This window comes from Epinephelus fuscoguttatus, linkage group LG21 (assembly GCF_011397635.1).
Source record: "Epinephelus fuscoguttatus linkage group LG21, E.fuscoguttatus.final_Chr_v1".
Taxonomy (NCBI): Eukaryota; Metazoa; Chordata; class Actinopteri; order Perciformes; family Serranidae; genus Epinephelus; species Epinephelus fuscoguttatus.
In genome coordinates, this window is record NC_064772.1 from 14,511,457 (window position 1) to 14,528,596 (window position 17,140).

The following is a 17,140-nucleotide window of genomic DNA, read 5'->3' on the forward strand; positions in this document are numbered from 1 at the left end:
CAATGGACTCATAAGTTGTAGTTACATGGTTTGACTACTATGTGAAATTGGCTTTAAAGCCCAGTGCTGTTCCTGGCTCCTGGATCACAATCATGTCAGTTATAAACAAATGTAAGTGATTTGTTTTCATTTTGTAAGTATATGTATGAACAGTGAAAGAGGACAGCCTGAGCATTTATGCATTGTCACCTATCCTGTCTTCACTGGTGCAGTAGCAAACAGTCACAACAGGTTTAGGGTATTTCAGCACTCATAAACTTGAATTATGCAATGTGTGGCAGTGATGAACATCATGTCTGAACGGGCCCCCGCAAAAAGAAAAAAACCCTCTGTTTCTGCTTTTTTACAAACACAGACAAGACTGAAGGCCAAAACACACCAGCGGCGTCATTGATGCGAGTCAAGTGCCGCCCCCAACACACACAAAAAGCGTTGCGCTGCAGGGCGTCAACCGGATTTCTATTGCACACTCCAGTTCGCTAGGCTGGGAAGTACAAAATAGCGCTTTTTCAAGGGCGGTGACGCTGGAAAAATAGGACAATAGCGTCGACACGCGTCAAGCCTCCGAAGGTGTGGGTTTGTAAATAGAAAATAATGGGGGCGGCTGTTTTGCCGCGCGTCATACAGCCTTCAGACAATGAAGAAAATAATACATGTTTTGGTGTGAACCTGTAATTAACTGTGTTAAATCTTTACAGTAGCACAAATAATCACTTACAGTTCACCTTGTTTAAGTGCTGCTGACCTTTTTCAAACACTAAAATGAGCCACGTATCACCGTTATCGTCACACTTCATGTTGTAAGCAGGTGAAGAGGCATCGTGTATTTGAGACATGCGGCGTTTACCACAAATTGAACAATCAGATTTGCAGCAAGGTATGACTTCCTGCGAGGCAACTCTTGGTGTTTTAAGAGAAGTAGCTTGAAGACTTTAGAGCATAGTATTTTGTGCATAATGCATTTGAATGAGAAAGAGAACCAAAGTATGTCACCCTGGGGCCAAAGCATTGCACATATGCTGTAAAACTCGTAGTGCTGTGATATCCTAGACTCAAGTCAACTTTATTGTACTGTTATAATGGCTACTTTTAACCACTACCATACTATTGTCATTTGATATTTGTACCCTGCAGTAGCTCCTGATACTCTCACAGAGGAGGAGAATTTATTAGCATTTAAGTTACCTCACCTTACAGTGAAGAGTTTGACACATAAACATAGAAACAGACACATCTAGATCTGTGTATCTGCAGTGTAGACTTTCACTCACTTCATGAGGATATTGCCAAGACTTGCACAGTGGGAAACAGGCATGCAAACACTCATAATCTCTGCTGACTCACCAGAGGACCTTTCAAAGTATTTTCCACAAGTGGAATACAATATAAAGACATAAAGGGAAAGCTCTATAGCTGTGAAACTGTCAGGAAATATAAAATTGACAGGGGCTTTTGTTTGTCATGCCAAATCCCCATGTTAAAACTAAGTCAGGAGCTGGAATGCACACTAATTTCTCAAAAAGACTTCTACCTCAGAAAATCTGATTTACGGGATTTTCCATTACACTGTACAGCCTTTAATAACTCGTCATATCAACTGTTGCGCATACACCAAACTGTAGCAGGGTGTGGATTACAAAGACACTTGAAAATATTCCTGCTTACATTAATGCACTCTGTGCACAGCATAGGTGGCATCATGTCATTGCATGTCTGCCTTCATTGACAGAATGTTGTTTTTTTATGGGTTGCTATGAGGAAACTCATGAGGGCGGAGCTAGTATTTTTCCTACTCTGTCATGCCAGCTTTTGTAGTTGCTTCATCTCTCCAGTGAGGGAACTTAAAGCTTGAAGTTTTGCAAAAGAAGGTGCACTGGTATCTCGGAGTCACCTTTGACAGCCTGCCCACCTGACTTCACAAGGTAAGATTTTCTTTCATTTTATAGCCGTGCATAGGTGATACATGTGTGTATAAAGTGTCTACAGGTGATTATCATTTGATGGGTAGTTATGTAATTACAAACTCCTCTGTGTAAATTATCACAAAAAACTCCTCCTGAGGGTGGATTTGTCACAAAGCAGCCGCTGCTGTGACACATAATGTGCAATAGCAAAAATATTCCACACTATGTGTAAAACGAAGAGCTAAAGTACAGTATGTTCTTCAGTAGTAAAAAGATTCACACAGAATTTATCAAGTATCAAAAACACTAAATGACATTTAAAGAAAAAGCAGGAAGTTGCATTCACATGCATTTAATTTTTATTGCGAAACTTCTGACTTTCTGTGCTCTATGCCACTTCTGAAACCAAACCCACACCCTCACCTGCACCACCTACTCAGTAATGGAAAGTAACTAAGTATATTGCCCAAGTATTTTACCTAAATACACTTAAATATACTTGTATTTGTTTATTTCGATTTTATGCCACTTTATACTTTTACTCCACTACAATTCAGTTGCAATTATTTGTACTTTTTACTCCATTTATTATTTAACTTAAGTTACTTTGCAGAACACATTTTAACACAAACTATCCATCAGTATATAAAGTAATTAAAAAATTAGCTCCACATTTACCAGCTGTGACATTAAAGTGATGCACACAATGTATCATTTACACTCAGCAATATAATACATTCAAACAGGCCATTCCACCAAGAGAGTACTTGGACTTTTAGTACTTGAAGTATATATCGATGCCAATACTTGATACTGTATGCAGACCTTTTGCTTGTAACAGACTATCTCTACACTGTAGTATTGCTGCTTTCAATCAAGTTAAAGATCTGAATGCTTCCTCCACCTCTGCTGTTTCTTAACTGCACTGATGTCTAAGTTTAAAACATGTGGCATCTGGCGGTGATTAAATGCAACGCAGGACAGACAGATGCCAGCTGCGGAAGTGTTGCATAACTCACTCTATTGTAGGAGGAGTGTGCTAAGCATGCAGGATTAGAAAGAAGTATTGTTTCGTGCTGCTGCAGAGACAGGGCGGCACCGTTACACCTTTACACCAGGCACTCTGCTACCTTTTTTTTTTCTTAAATAAAAGCTTTTAATTGTTTTGCATTTATTAAGGTTTATTACATTTCTTATAAATAACACTTTTATGCATTTATGAGTCATTGCTGCACTTTACAAGCTTGCTTTGTTTTACAGGCTCCCCTCTGTAAGCCCTCCATACAAACATAATGGCAGACCCATGGCAAAATGCATATGATTTTGCTGTTCAAGTGGCAAGAGCAGCTGGAGCAGTACGTATAAGAGCCATCTTTGAATGTATTTCTCCCCTAATGGTTGCAACATTGACTTGAATATTTTGGAAGATATTGTGATAATCCATCTATATGATACATCCTGTTTTATCCTCATGATCTCTAAGCATGTACCAATGATATACCATTTGTTTAGGTAATCAGGAAAGCCGCGGATGATGAAATAAAGGTTTCAACAAAGAGCACCACCGTAGACCTCGTCACTCAGACTGACGAGAGGGTTGAGAAAATCATCATCGGCTCTCTTAAAGAAGAATTTGGAGATGCACACTGGTGAGACATACCCCCATGCACACTCACCTGTTTATGAACCTTTGCGCTGTTTGTGTCATATCTTGATGTTTGTCTTTTGTCCTTTCTTCTTCTGTGCTGCAGCTTCATCGGTGAGGAGTCTGTGGCAAAGGGGGAGCCTTGTATCTTAACTGATAAACCAACATGGATCATAGACCCTGTGGACGGCACCACAAACTTTGTGCATGGGTAAGATGTCAGTGTTGCTAAAGGACAGTTAGTTGTGTTAATGGATTTTCTTTAACCTGATCAAACCAAACAGAACAAACTCAATGGTTGCGCTATAACAAGAAGCATTCAAAGTGTAATTTTTTTCCCTAAAGATCCAGTGTGTAGGGTTTAAGGGAATATCTTGGCAGAAATTGAATAAAATATTCATAACTTTTATAAGTTAAGTCACCTGAAACCAAGAATTATTGTGTATTTGTTGCTTCAAAATGAGACGTTTCTGTCTACATATGGAATGGATCATGAATTTGTGTTTCTTAGGATAGCAAAGGCATGGCTGGCACTACTCTCTCTCTGGTTGGCTAGTTTCTGTTGCCTTCATTGGTTGGATTGGTTACGTTTATGCAAGAGGGGTCAGATTGGTGAGGGCTAGGGCAAGAATGTCAGGGTAAGCCAATCAGAAGCAGAGTAAGGCAGAGTAGGGCGGTCATGACATTGCTATCTTAAGTAAAACCCAAATTCACGAGCCGGTTGTCTTCCACAGAGTCTGCCATGTTTCTGCACAAAGGCTTGGCAAAAGAAGCCAAATTAGTGCAGTAACTGGACATGAATGTTAGCAAAGGAAGAGGAACCAAAGAGCAAGTGAGAGAAGGAAAGAAGGGGCTCGGTGTATTATAGGAGGTCCCCCAGCAGACTAGGCCTATGTCAGCCTAACTAGGGGCTGGTCCAAAACAAGCCTGAGCCAGCCCTAACTATAAGCTTTATCAAAAAGGAAAGTCTTACGTCTAGTCTTAAATGTGGAGACGGTGTCTGCCTCCCGGATTGAAACAGGAAGATGATTCCACAGAAGAGGAACCTGATAGCTGAAGGCTCTGGCTCCCGTTCTACTAGTGGAGACTTTAGGGACCACGAGTAACACTGCATTCTCAAAGCACAGTGTGCTGGTGGGATAATATGGCACTATGAGCTCTCTAAGATATGACAGAGCTTGACCATTTAGAACTTTGTAAGTTAGGGGAATGATTTTAAATATTCTGGATTTTACAGGGAGCCAGTGCAGATGAGCTAAAATAGGAGAGATATGATCACTTTTCTTAGTTCCTTAGTGCCGCTGAATTCTGGACTAGTTAAGGAATTGCAGTAATCCAGCCTAGATGTAATTCTGTGCTCACACTGGGTGCAAATAACACAATTCATGCGAGTGAATTACATGTAAAGACACGGTTAGACACAAAGTCTTGCTGGGTGGCACGCTGGATGCGATGGACACCATGCGAAATATGCAAATTAAGCAGCGTAAATTCAGGGAGTAGTGCGATTTCGTGTCATACGTTTATGCGCAAGAGTTGAAAAATCTGAACTTCAGTGACCAATTTGCGCTGCAATAGCCAATCAGCACTGAGGTACGCAGAGGACATACCAGTGGAAGTTCATTCATCAATTCAGCGATTTCACATGCGTATCACGGAAGTTATTCGTGCGTATGAAGCGAGTCAACACAAAACAATCCAGCGCCCAAACTCACTCGAATACAGCATCGCGAAAAACTTGGTGTGAACAAACATAACAAATGCGTTGACCAATTAGGATATGTCTAATTTTTGTAGTATTACACAGGTGAAAGAAAGCAGTCCTTGAAATGTGATTTATATGGGACATAAAAGACAAGTTTTTATTGACAAAAAGTACCTTTTCTGGCTATGTAATAATGCTTATTTAATGTATATGAAACTGCTTATTCACAGATTCCCCTTCGTGGCTGTGTCTATTGCCTTTGCTGTCAAAAAGGAGGTATGTCAGATTAAACAAGAGAAAATGTTACAGTTATTAAAATTAGTTTGTCCACACTTTGCTCAGTAAGTAAAAGCTAAAATAATCACGTCTGGTTGCAGTTGGAGTTTGGTGTGATCTACAGCTGCTTGGAGGACAAGATGTATAAAGCAAGGAAGGGGCAGGGAGCTTTCTGCGATGATGAGCCGATTCAGGTGTCTGATGTAAAAGGTAATGCGGTCATCTGTGAAAACGGTTGGACATACTATTTTGCTTATTTGAACATGAAAGAAAGAAGGAACTAACATAGATTGAGCCTTGCATTGACCAAAAACGTTTTTGTCTTGCTTTTGAAATGGAATATCCGAAAACGTATCCACACACAGTCATCACTTTCACATTAAGGACCTCAAGGTTACCCTCTTTTCTTAAACCAAATTAATAAAGCATTCAAGCAGAATCCTCAAGATGGAAAATATTACATTCAGTCTGAAGGACACTTGACTGTTATTGTGAATGTGAGTGTTTGTCTATGCACCTTTACAGTCACTGTCAAACTTGTAATCAAATATAGCAGTAACCCCTTTGGCATGCTGTCATTGCAGATATCCACAAGTCGATAATCATCTCTGAGCATGGGACTGACAGGAGCAAAGAAAAAGTAACCAAGATCTTCAACACCATGCAGAAGATTCTCTGCATCCCAGTGCATGGGTGAGTTGTCTCCACGTACACTGATCATTATTATGTTGTGTGTTACCCTACAAAGCCAAAAATGAACAACCATTTTATTGTTGTTGTTTAACTTGAGAATGGACTGGAATCTGATTTTTTGGCATTTGTTTTATATTAAATATGATAATGCCTTGGAGATGTGTCATTTCTTGTCAAACCGCATGTAAAATCTGCAGTGAAAGCAAAAGGCTGATAAAACCAAGCCAAACCACAGTAACTCTCCCGAGGTTTTATAGTCTCCTGCCTCTAGAAGACATTGTTTCTTCTACAGAGAAGCAGCCAACTACACAGCTAAAGCAAGAGAGCTGCAGCCTGTGAAGTGAAAGCTAGCTGGAGAGACAGACACGGCTAGCTGTAGCTAAAGCTAAAAATTAAATGTGCTTATTGCTCTTTCCCTAGTTATCTGTAATTAAAACATATCCATTTTGATAAATCTTGTTGGTAATTGAGTTTAATATAAAATGAATAAGGCTTCAGCCAGTCATGATAGCCATAAAAACCCAGCTGCACTCCGGCTTAAGCTAACTATCATAGCAGAGTATCAAGACATCTTGGCTATCGACAACAGGAGAATAAATGCAAATGTTTGTGGTTAGATACCTTTAAGTCATGTGTTTAAATCACTTTGTAATTGGTTTTTATCTTTAATTGTAAATTGATTTATTATATTGATTTAAATATGATAAAGCCAGACAGAGATACCTAGCTAACAGGCTATATTTATTTAGCGACATAAACTATGGTCTGTTAATGATCAAAATAGAGTTTATTTTCTAATACTGTCTAATACTGAGTTTGTTGTTCCACATAATTAAATGAGTGTAACTTAATCGACTGGTGAAAGAGGAAAAAAAATCCTGCTAGCCAAACTCCTGCTAAAGCTAACTACTGTATCTTAGGGGAACTGCCCATTGGTTTGACAGCCCATTGTTCCGACCATATTAAACTCATTGTTCCGAAGTCCGTTCCGAAATCATCATGATGCCCTGTGGTTAAGGTCTGGTTAGGTTTAGGCACAAAAACCACTTGGTTAGGGTCAGGAAAAGATCATGGTGTGGGTTAAAATGAAAAAGAAAGTGACAAACACATAAGCCGTGAGCCTGCTCCGCCTCAAGCTGGTCGCGGCGCACCATACGCCCGCCGCGAGCTGTTCAGCACCGTGGACAGTCAGACTAATGGGATGTCGAACCAATGGGCTGTCGAACCAATGACATGGACCCTATCTTAGCAGACTATCAAGCCATCTTTGGAATTGACACCAGTAGAATAAATGCAATCCGGTGTGGATAAGCTACCTTGAAATCACTTTTTTCTGTATGGGAAATTGTAAATTAATTTATTATATTTATTAAAATATGAATATTTGCCAAATAGATACCTAGAAAAACAGGCTTCATTTATTTCCTGTGAACTATGGCCTGTTGATAAAAATACTAATTTTCTAATATTGATATCTGTTTCCCTAACTGTAAGTGTAAAAATCTGTTCTAATAAATGGATTCTTGGTAATTAAGTTTGTTGTTCCACATAATTAAATGAGGCTTTAGCGTAACTACATCCATTCGCAACAGAGACCTTTCTAGGTATACTAAAGCTAACTTAGCAGGGTGGCATTAACTACAGAATTCATGCAATTTTGTGTTGTTATTACTTATTAACACGAATTTCATTATATTGATTTAAATATGAATCCTAGACACAGCAACATTGCTACATACTGCAAACAGAGACTGTGAAGCTGATGTCATGCCATGGACAAACTAGTTATGAGAAACAACATACCCTAACATTGCAGCTGTCGTTTTTCAGCCCTTTATCATTCCAAACTCATCAAATACCATCGCTTTATCAGTGATCTGGGCATGAGATACCAACAAGAGGCGCCTTTTGCTGCAGTATCAGATGCACTGGGATGTGGCGTTGTTAATGTTGGTTGTCAAAGGCTTTCTCTGGATTGCCAGCCGGTGGCAGTTCGTAACACCACCAGTAACAATGTAATTTCAGCAGCTGAAAAGTCACTATAGGGTGAGTGGGAGGGGAGTTGGATGCATCTCACAAACACTGGACTTTCACTCAGGAGCTTGCTGTTTGCTTCTGTGTGAATGTTGAGCCAAACCATGGTGTTTTTTTTTTTTTTTTAAACTTAACCATGTGATTTTGTTAAACAAGGAAATGAACGTAAATACGAGCTGTTTTGCCGACGTTGCAAGTTTATTTTTAAAAGACTGCATGCATCTTACAAGCTGAAACTGTGCATTTCCTTGTGTGTTGCATGTACAAGCAATGTATATAACAAGCGTTAAGTGACATGGGGTCCCAAAACGTCAGCAACAGATATATTAGGATACCTAGTGTGTCATATGTAGATGTTGAAGTCCACAGGCAGAGCGTCAATATTTGACGAGATGGGATGAGAACATGTTGCATTTTTGGACTGAGTGAATACTCTTTGGTAATAGAGATGACAGAGCGAGTACTTCATGAGATGCTACATTTTTCCTGCTTTATCAAAAGTCAGAGAGCTGCATTTTGAATTTTTATATTGGCATTTTAAAGACTTTTTTTTCCTTACTACCCCACATCTTTAATGCTTGCAGCCTTTATAGAGCACTGTAGCGTACTTGTATACTTGTATTCATTCATCTCCAACTGTGTCCTGCCAGGCTCCGTGGGTCAGGGACAGCTGCCACCAACATGTGTCTGGTGGCGATCGGAGCAGTGGAGGCCTTCTTTGAGATTGGGATCCACTGCTGGGACATCGCTGCTGGAGCGGTTATAGTCAAAGAAGCCGGAGGAATACTACTGGATGTCGATGGTGTGTACACTTTCAAATCTGGTCACATAGCATCAAGTCATTATGTAGCATTGAACTGAATGCAAAGTCTTACAAATTAAAATAAATGAATGAGAAGGTAATAAGTAATAAAAGCAGGATTTGTAATTTGTTTAAACCCCTCTTAATAAAGGCTTTGTTTGACAATTTAGGGGGAGAGTTCGATTTGATGTCTCGAAGGATGGTTTCAGCAAACAACAAGGTTATTGCGAAGCGGATCATCAAGGAAATTGAAATATTCCCAGCGGAGAGGGACGACGCTCCGGTGCAGAAGAAATGAGAATATCCAAGTGCGTTTCAAAATGAGTGCAAGAGGAACAAGTTCCAGTCTTTCACTGTATGTCATGAATAAAGTTGCTGTGCTGTAATCACCACTGATTGTCTTTTAATTTAAACTATGGGAGGGATTCATTGTTTCATTCTTTTCAGCCAGAGAAAACTTTCAATTCAGTCGCCAATTTTTAAGTGACCTCCAGGTTACATTTGATTAACACGCATGTCTTTTGTCTGTAGCTGCCTATGTATGCGTTCCATCTTACATTATGCATGAAATATTCATTTTGAGGACCCACAGCCACATATTCATTCTGGTTTTATTTTACTTTATTTTGAACTCTACCACAATAGATCTCAGGAGACGCTGGTCTGAGACTGATGGTTATTTTGACTGGATTTCCAATCACTGAATTTATCTCTCCGCCCTCAGTCTCATGTGATTCTTTGTGTAATTTTCTGATGGAAATGAGTGGAATTCTGCCGAGGTGATTTCCCTCATTAGAAGCAGCAGTCCTTAGCACTGAGTTAAGTCAGTGTTGAAGTGACTTTATAAACACTGGCCTTGTCAAGTGTCATATAATTTACTAACAGTGAGCATCACCATATTGCCTGAGAGCCTCTATTTCAGCATTATTACTGTTTACTCAATTTATTACACTCATATTACTGTTCACCACTAGAGGCCAGTAATGCATCAGCAATTAGATGAGATCCTCAGGATGCTCTCATTTTACATTGGTGGTTGAACTTAGTATTTCTTATGATTTTTATAAGTTTGCATGGTGGACTTTAGTAGAGATTGACAGTGTGCTCTGAGGATGCTTTATGCCTCATCAGCACCTTTTCAAACCTCACAACGAGAGGAAAAAATGACCCCACCCAAGAGATTAGGTAATATTTCACTCCTGCTCTTGTTTTTCCGATCTGTAAATTAACAGCTGGCTGTGAATTCGGTCGCAAATGAAGAACGCAAAGGTGTAGGAGCAAGCTGAGAGCCAGAACTAACAGCGACGGCGAATGGAGCAGCAGCAGCAGCAACACAAACAGCAGGAGCAACAACAGCAGCAGCAATAACAGCAGGAGGTTGTGGGGGGATGAGGAGTGTTTGAACTGGTGCCTTTGAAACATAAAAACTGCAATTTCTTTGTATAATTATGCTTCTATACATCTGCCACTGCTGTAGTGTATGATGATGTGTGTGATGTTTCAATAGAGATGTTGTTTGTCTGTCTTTCAAATGGCATAAATGTAATTCCGCAGCACTTTGAGCATCAGACGTGACATATGAAGCTCTTTTTTTTTTTGTTATCATGTCAGGGGAATAGGGTGAAATTATTTGTTGCAGTAGAGCAGAGGGCAGATAATAGCTGCAAATACGGCGCATCTTAACATTTGCTTGAACTTGCCCGGAGTACCAGATGGCTGGAATTTGCCTTGTAGGACAATACAGTAAATGCCACGGAGGTCAGAGAACCACACACAAGTTCATAAAAGTCAATTTAGCATATTTACTCAAAACTATCAGTGTTGTCCTCCTCCTAAAACCTCAATATTTTATAATCCAAGGACATTTGAACATTGATATTTAAACAGTTGATTCACTAATATTTGATGCATTGTGTTGGCTGAGTTTACTTTTCTTTTTTTAAATTAAAGCATGCATGTAGTAAATAGGTAAATCAATTAATCTACTAGCTCTCAATCATTTTATTGTAGGGATGCAAGGGGAAATGAATTGAGACTTGCATTCTGAAAACATTAAATGGCTTCTTAAAATAGATCAAAAGATATCATATCCTACTAAATCATATTTTATTGGAAGAATTTAAATATTTCAATTGGGCATGAAATTGTAACAAGTCATTTTAACCCTGGATTATTTATTCATTAGCATATGTATGTGTGTAAAGAATTAATCAGTGGTTTAAGGTACACAGTAATCACCATAATGTAGTTAGAAGCATATTATTGATATTTTCAGGTGTTTATTAATACATTTTTCTCTCTGTGAAGCATCTGTAACTGATGGATAGACAGATATTTTCATGACAACAGAGCAAACTCACTCTGCTGGCGAAGGCAGTGACATGTGTCTGAAAGCTCCAGAAGAACTGCAGTAAGTGATCCTTGAGTTAAATTTTTTTTAAAAAACTATTTCAGAAGTCACGTGTGAAGCTTCCAGCTTTATTTCAATGAATTCTAAACCATAGTTTAAACACTTTTTTTTTTTTTTTTTACACATTTTCACACATTTTTTGTAACACATTGTAGGGGAGACCAGGTTTGGTTGGCACACAGCTATTTTCTGGTCCCTAGAAGGTCACAGAAACATTTATGTAACATCGAAATGTATGCTTTCTTCACCTGCACTCATCTACGCCATATTAAACCATCTGAAAGTCACTGACTTTTTCAGTGAGGGTAACATTTCAGTTTTAGTATCAAAAGTCAGAAAATGCTAAGTGGACTAAACGTATTACAAAACTGTGTTAGGTAATTTGTTCATTTATTCATTTTCCGTAACTGCTTATCTTGTTGGGGGTGACAGGGGTGCTGGAGCCTATCCCAGCTGACACTGGGACAGAGGCGTGGTACACCCTGGACAGGGTGCAGACTTTTAAAAATTGAGCGATATTCTATTAAATATTCATGTTTTCTGGTTCGTCTTTAAATAAATGTTCAAATTGTTTTTATTGATTGCTTCATTGTTTTTATAACCATAGCATTTCAACAATGTGCCAATTAACTCTGTGATGGAGCGGGTTGGCACAAGTGCAGAAAATGACTGAATACATATCATCTAATTTTAGAAAACAATTGCACATACGGGGCGGCACGGTGGTGTGGTGGTTAGCACTGTCGCCTCACAGCAAGAGGGTTGCCGGTTTGATCCCGGGCGTGGGAGCCCTTCTGTGTGGAGTTTGCATGTTCTCCCCATGTCAGCGTGGGTTCTCTCCGGGCACTCCGGCTTCCTCCCACAGTCCAAAGACATGCAGATTGGGGACTAGGTTAATTGGTAAATTGTCCGTAGGTGTGAATGTGAGCGTGAATGGTTGTCTGTGTCTATGTGTCGATAGTCTGGCGACCTGTCCAGGGTGTACCCTGCCTCTCGCCCGATGTCAGCTGGGATAGGCTCCAGCCCCCCTGCGACCCTCAAGAGGATGAAGCGGTTAGAAGATGAATGAATGAATTGCGCATACTGAAACTTATTTATTTACAGCTGAGACTTTACTTTCATTTGCTGCCTGTTAGAATATTCTGATGTAAATTATGCCAGAGAAATATGTAAGAGATAAAAGTTTGCCAGCCAACCCCAGTCTCCCCTATCTAAAATGATTATGTGCTGTCAATCACTCATTAACTGTTTATACACTAGTTATAGGTGCCTCATTGACAAAGTTATACCCTAATCATTGATTATATATTGATAAACACTTGGTGCTAAATGGCTGAATTTCAAGGAGGCTATGTCATCGAATCCCACCATACTGGTCCAATGTCAAGGATCCTTCGAATGTGAGGACAGAGTCCTTTCTTCACAGAATTTTCAAGCATTCATGTGTGGATCAAAAGAAGTAGGCTACTCACAATTTTTTTGTGCACAATTTGCTGTCTTCATCTTCTGTTACAATGTGTGTTCACTGAATGCTAGAAAGGAGTCTTACCTAGCCTCTGTAGGACCAGACTTGGAAGAAGCCATCCTACCAAGGAAGCATCCTTGACTTTGAGAAGCACCCATTGTGTATCCGTTCTTGTGGGCCTAGCTCCACCTGGTGGCAGTAGAAAACACGTGTGGTTTTAATGCTACTGAGTAATTTAGAAATTGATATAATCCTCAAATACAGCATGATATTAAAAAGTCCGGGGTTGCTGGTTTGAATGAGAGTCCTCACTCATGGTGGACATTTCATTTGGTCGCAGCCGCAACGTCAAATGCCGGGAGTGTGGAATACCAATGCGCATGCGCATGTAGCTGTCGTCCAGCTACATTCTGATTGGCTGTTTGCGAAGCACCGTTGTCTTCACTTGTTAGTAGCTGTCAAAAGTTCGTATTTTATTTAAATAAAACGGAAAGTGCGGTTTAAATCAACGTTATCCTCTGGAGCATTAAATTAAATCTACTTAAAATGCTTCAGTCGCGGGAATTTTGTTAGAAACCAAACCTCTGCTAAAAATAGTCGGCTTTAACGTGGAGTGGTTCTCCAGGAACAAAATGGCTAACTGCTAGCTTGGTGGAGAAGTCGCTTTTTTTGTTTCCCGTGTGCTTTATTACTCGGAGAGGATGGTACCTGGTCAAGAACAGACTTTCAGGATCCCAAGCATCTTTCTGAATGGATTACCAAACATGAAAGCAGCGGGACAAAACTGTCAAATGAAGTCGTCAGAGCTAACACAGCTAAATTACTAAATCTGACAGCGCACATAAACGGGGGATTGAGCAGTGAAACACCGGTTGAGGAGAACAGGTATGTGCTCAGTCTTATTATCACCTGTGTTAAACTGTGTGGGAAATGTGAAATAGCGCATTGTCTGTGTGTCAAATTGTGTCAACTTAATTTTCTGGTTTTACATCTGCTGAAAGTAGATGTTGCCCATGTCTTGTCACCTCAAAACGCCACTGATTATACATTATATACGCATGTAGTAAGTTAAATGATAGATGGAGGGGTGATAAACATGTGCATGGTATCTTTGCAACTATCAAATAACCAACAGAAGAAATATCAGAGGGCCAGCCAACTTCAACAAGTACCACTTGAAAGAGTAAATATGGAAACATGCAAATCAACGCTTTATGGCTCTACAGAAACCATCAAAACTGTCTTAACAGTATTTACATCTGGTGTGAGATTAATTATTCGCAGAGCATCTGGTTTCCAATGGCTAATTAAGAACAGCATTAGCACAGAAATAAAACAGCAGGTATAAGGCAACTAAAGAGTAGTCAAAATGAGCAACTGACCCCAAGGTCCTATCTAACACCAATTCACGATGCTTAAAAATGCACACAGAAATATTTGAACACATTTCATAGAAACTAGACACATGCAGACAGACTTTGGAAAATCATGTCAGACAAAGTTGATAACAGTGGTCAGGTAATTGGCTCTTAAGGGTTACATTTAAAACTCCCTTTTAAAGTTTGCTTTATTATTTGAAGAGTATTTTCATTCACAGGAACTTTATGTGGCACATGTCGATAGTGGTCTACAGAGTCTGGCTATAAACCCAATCATAGGAGAGCAGATATTATTTTCATTGTTGGTTATTCTCTTGAATAATTGATTAGTTGTTTGATCTATAAAATGTCAGAAAATATGATGTCCTCAAATGTCTTGTTCTGTCTACACCCCTAAGATAGTCAGTTTACTGCCATGGAGGAGTAAAGAAACCAGAAAATATTCATATTTAAGAAGCAAGTGAAAGAGAATTCTGACATGGTTTTTCTTAATAAAAAAGAAAACTACTTAAACTAATCAACTTAAGTAAAACCAGATTTAAAGTTTTTGTTAATCATGTAGCCAACTCGAACAGCAAACTTGTGATGAATAAAGTTGAAAATGATAGAGTATCGGAAATGTAATTTCAGGGCGTTGTAATAGATAATAAACTATGCTGGAAGCTGCACATAAATTATATCAAAGCCAAAATTTCAAAATCACCTGTAAATAAAGTTAAAGATCTTCTAAATCAAGCCTCATTATACACCTTATACTGTTCATTGATTCTGTCATACATCACTTATTGTGTGGAAGTGTGGGGAAATACATACAGTATAAAACAAATGCAAATACAGGTTTCATACTTCAAAAGAGAGCCATTAGAATTATGAACAAAACCTCATACAGACAACCAATGAACTCAGTATTTATTAAACTAAAGACTCTTAAATTTGAAGATTTAGTCAACTTTAAAACAGCTAAAATTATGTGCAGAACAAAACAACAAATATTACCTGAAAATATCCAGAAGTTGTTTGAAAAGAGAAAAAGTCAACATGCTTTCAGAGGTGTTTTTATGTTCAAAAAACCATTGGTCCATTGGTCCATTGGTGTCTCAGTGAAAGGAGTGAGTTTATGGATCATTTGTAGTGAGGAATTGAAAACATGTTGAACATTAAGTAGGTTTAAACAAATGTTTAAAAAGAACGTATTGATCAAATATGACAATGGATGATCAGACTGTTATACTGACGTAGAAGAGCAAGGTACAGGGTATGTGAGTTGCCTTTTGTCAGTTGTTTTTTGTGTGTTGTATTTTGCCTTTGCTGTTATTTTTTTGCCTTGTTTGCCTGTTTTGTTTTGTTTTGTTGTTGACTGCTAGATATGATGTGCTGTTAACAGGGTGGGTGTTATAAGCTGTAGCTTCAGCCTACGCCTTTTTCAGACAGCAGAAGTGCCTAAGTTATGTTAAATTGCTTTACTGTAATGCTTTGCACTGTGCTGTTTAAGTATCTGCCATTTTCTCTGAGAGGCTGTGATTTTATGTAAATTAATACATAATGTTCTTATTTCTATTTGAAAAAAAAAATTAAATTCTAATCCATTATCAAATTAGTTTGCGATCAATTTAGTAGTTGCGCCTAAGTGATTAATCAATTGATTGTTGCAGCTCTAATCAGTAAGCAGCATGTGTGTCTCATTGATGACATACTGTAACAGGTACAATCTCTACCAAGATTAAGCCGAGTGAGTTATTTAGCTGTGTTTTGATTGCCTGACTGAATGTGCAGTTTGTGTGCCCCGTGTTATCAGGTGATTTTCAGGTCCTTTCAGGTCCTGTCGGATTCAATCAAAATCTTGCAGATGCTGCAGACCTGTAGCAGTTTAGGTTGCACCAGGCAAAGATCAGAGGAACACAGAGGTGGTAGTGTGGAGCTAATATTAAGTAGAGCTGGTTCTTGAGGTTTTGAGGATGCTGCATCAGCCTGAATGCTTCTGTGACAGAGGCTAAAGTACGCAGAGCACTTGAGCTGCCTGTACATAACGCTGAAATGTGCCTCTCTATCAGGGCCTCAAATGAAGCTCTTTCTCATTGTTTATTCTTTAACTGTTTGGCATCTGAAACATCAGCAAAGAATGTTAGATGCCCAACTTCTGAGAGTCCTTGAGTTACATATTTTGTAGTACTAAATTGCTTTCAAAGTGAATGAAAAATATTGTACCACACTGGAGTCATAGGGACGTTACTGGGTGGATGGCGGATGTAAAAAGCCCATGACTGTGAGACCTAAATCCGGGGTTTCCTGTCTGTGGTCAGGTTTAGGCAACAAAAGCACTTTGGTTAAGGTAAGGGAAATATTATGGTTTGGTCAAATTTAAATAAACACCTTATGTCACTGAAGACTTTTTCTGTCTTAAACCAGACCATAACTCTTCCCTAACCTTAACCAAGTGTTGCCAGTGCCTCACAAAAATTAAAGTTTAATAGGGTTGTAGTCACTATGAGCAGATATTGTGATGAAAGATCAAATTATTTTGTGGAAAACCAATGAAATACATTGTTGGTATATGTTTTTCAGTGTTTTTGCCACTATCCAGGTACCTTTCCTTCATCATGTTAATGGAAAATGTTATCCAATCTGTTTCCTTAAAAATGTTTTTGCTGTTGGTTTGTCCAACCAAGAGTCACAAATCGACAGATATTCATTTTAATGATAATTCAAGATAATATCATAGCAAGAAATTGTAAAATTCAGAGGCTGGAAGGGTCAAAAGAGTGGCATTTTGCAACTTAAATCAACTGTAGGGATGCACTGATTGTGAAATTCTGGGTCAGTACCAATG

The 17,140-nt window shown here is 38.9% G+C and overlaps 2 protein-coding genes across 6 annotated transcripts in view; both read left to right on the forward strand.

Moving 5' to 3' along the window:
- Nucleotides 1–1,771: 1,771 nt before the first annotated feature.
- Nucleotides 1,772–10,591, forward strand: LOC125882282 (inositol monophosphatase 1-like). Of its 3 annotated transcripts, none has more exons than XR_007448323.1 (10): nucleotides 1,772–1,922; nucleotides 3,165–3,259; nucleotides 3,417–3,553; nucleotides 3,656–3,760; nucleotides 5,485–5,530; nucleotides 5,632–5,740; nucleotides 6,115–6,223; nucleotides 8,908–9,059; nucleotides 9,230–9,414; nucleotides 10,292–10,591. XR_007448323.1 is itself a non-coding variant. In XM_049566071.1 (10 exons), the coding sequence occupies exons 2-9, from the start codon at nucleotides 3,197–3,199 to the stop codon at nucleotides 9,355–9,357; spliced, it is 849 nt and encodes a 282-aa protein (XP_049422028.1). In that variant the 5' UTR covers nucleotides 1,772–1,922; nucleotides 3,165–3,196; the 3' UTR covers nucleotides 9,358–9,367; nucleotides 10,292–10,591. The 3 variants fall into 3 exon arrangements, 2 of the variants coding, with proteins under 2 accessions (XP_049422028.1, XP_049422027.1); XM_049566071.1 differs by having other exon boundaries at nucleotides 9,230–9,367; XM_049566070.1 differs by lacking the exon at nucleotides 10,292–10,591 and having other exon boundaries at nucleotides 9,230–9,451.
- Nucleotides 10,592–13,387: 2,796 nt separating this feature from the next.
- The window catches only part of LOC125882280 (cadherin-7-like), a 269,395-nt gene continuing 265,642 nt past the window's right edge, over nucleotides 13,388–17,140 (forward strand). For 2 of the 3 annotated variants that reach the window (XM_049566066.1, XM_049566064.1), the window contains exon 1: nucleotides 13,388–13,819. The gene's annotated coding sequence lies outside the window, so the exon portion shown is untranslated. The remainder of the gene's footprint in view (nucleotides 13,820–17,140) is intronic. The other variant, XM_049566067.1, reaches the window with a different exon arrangement.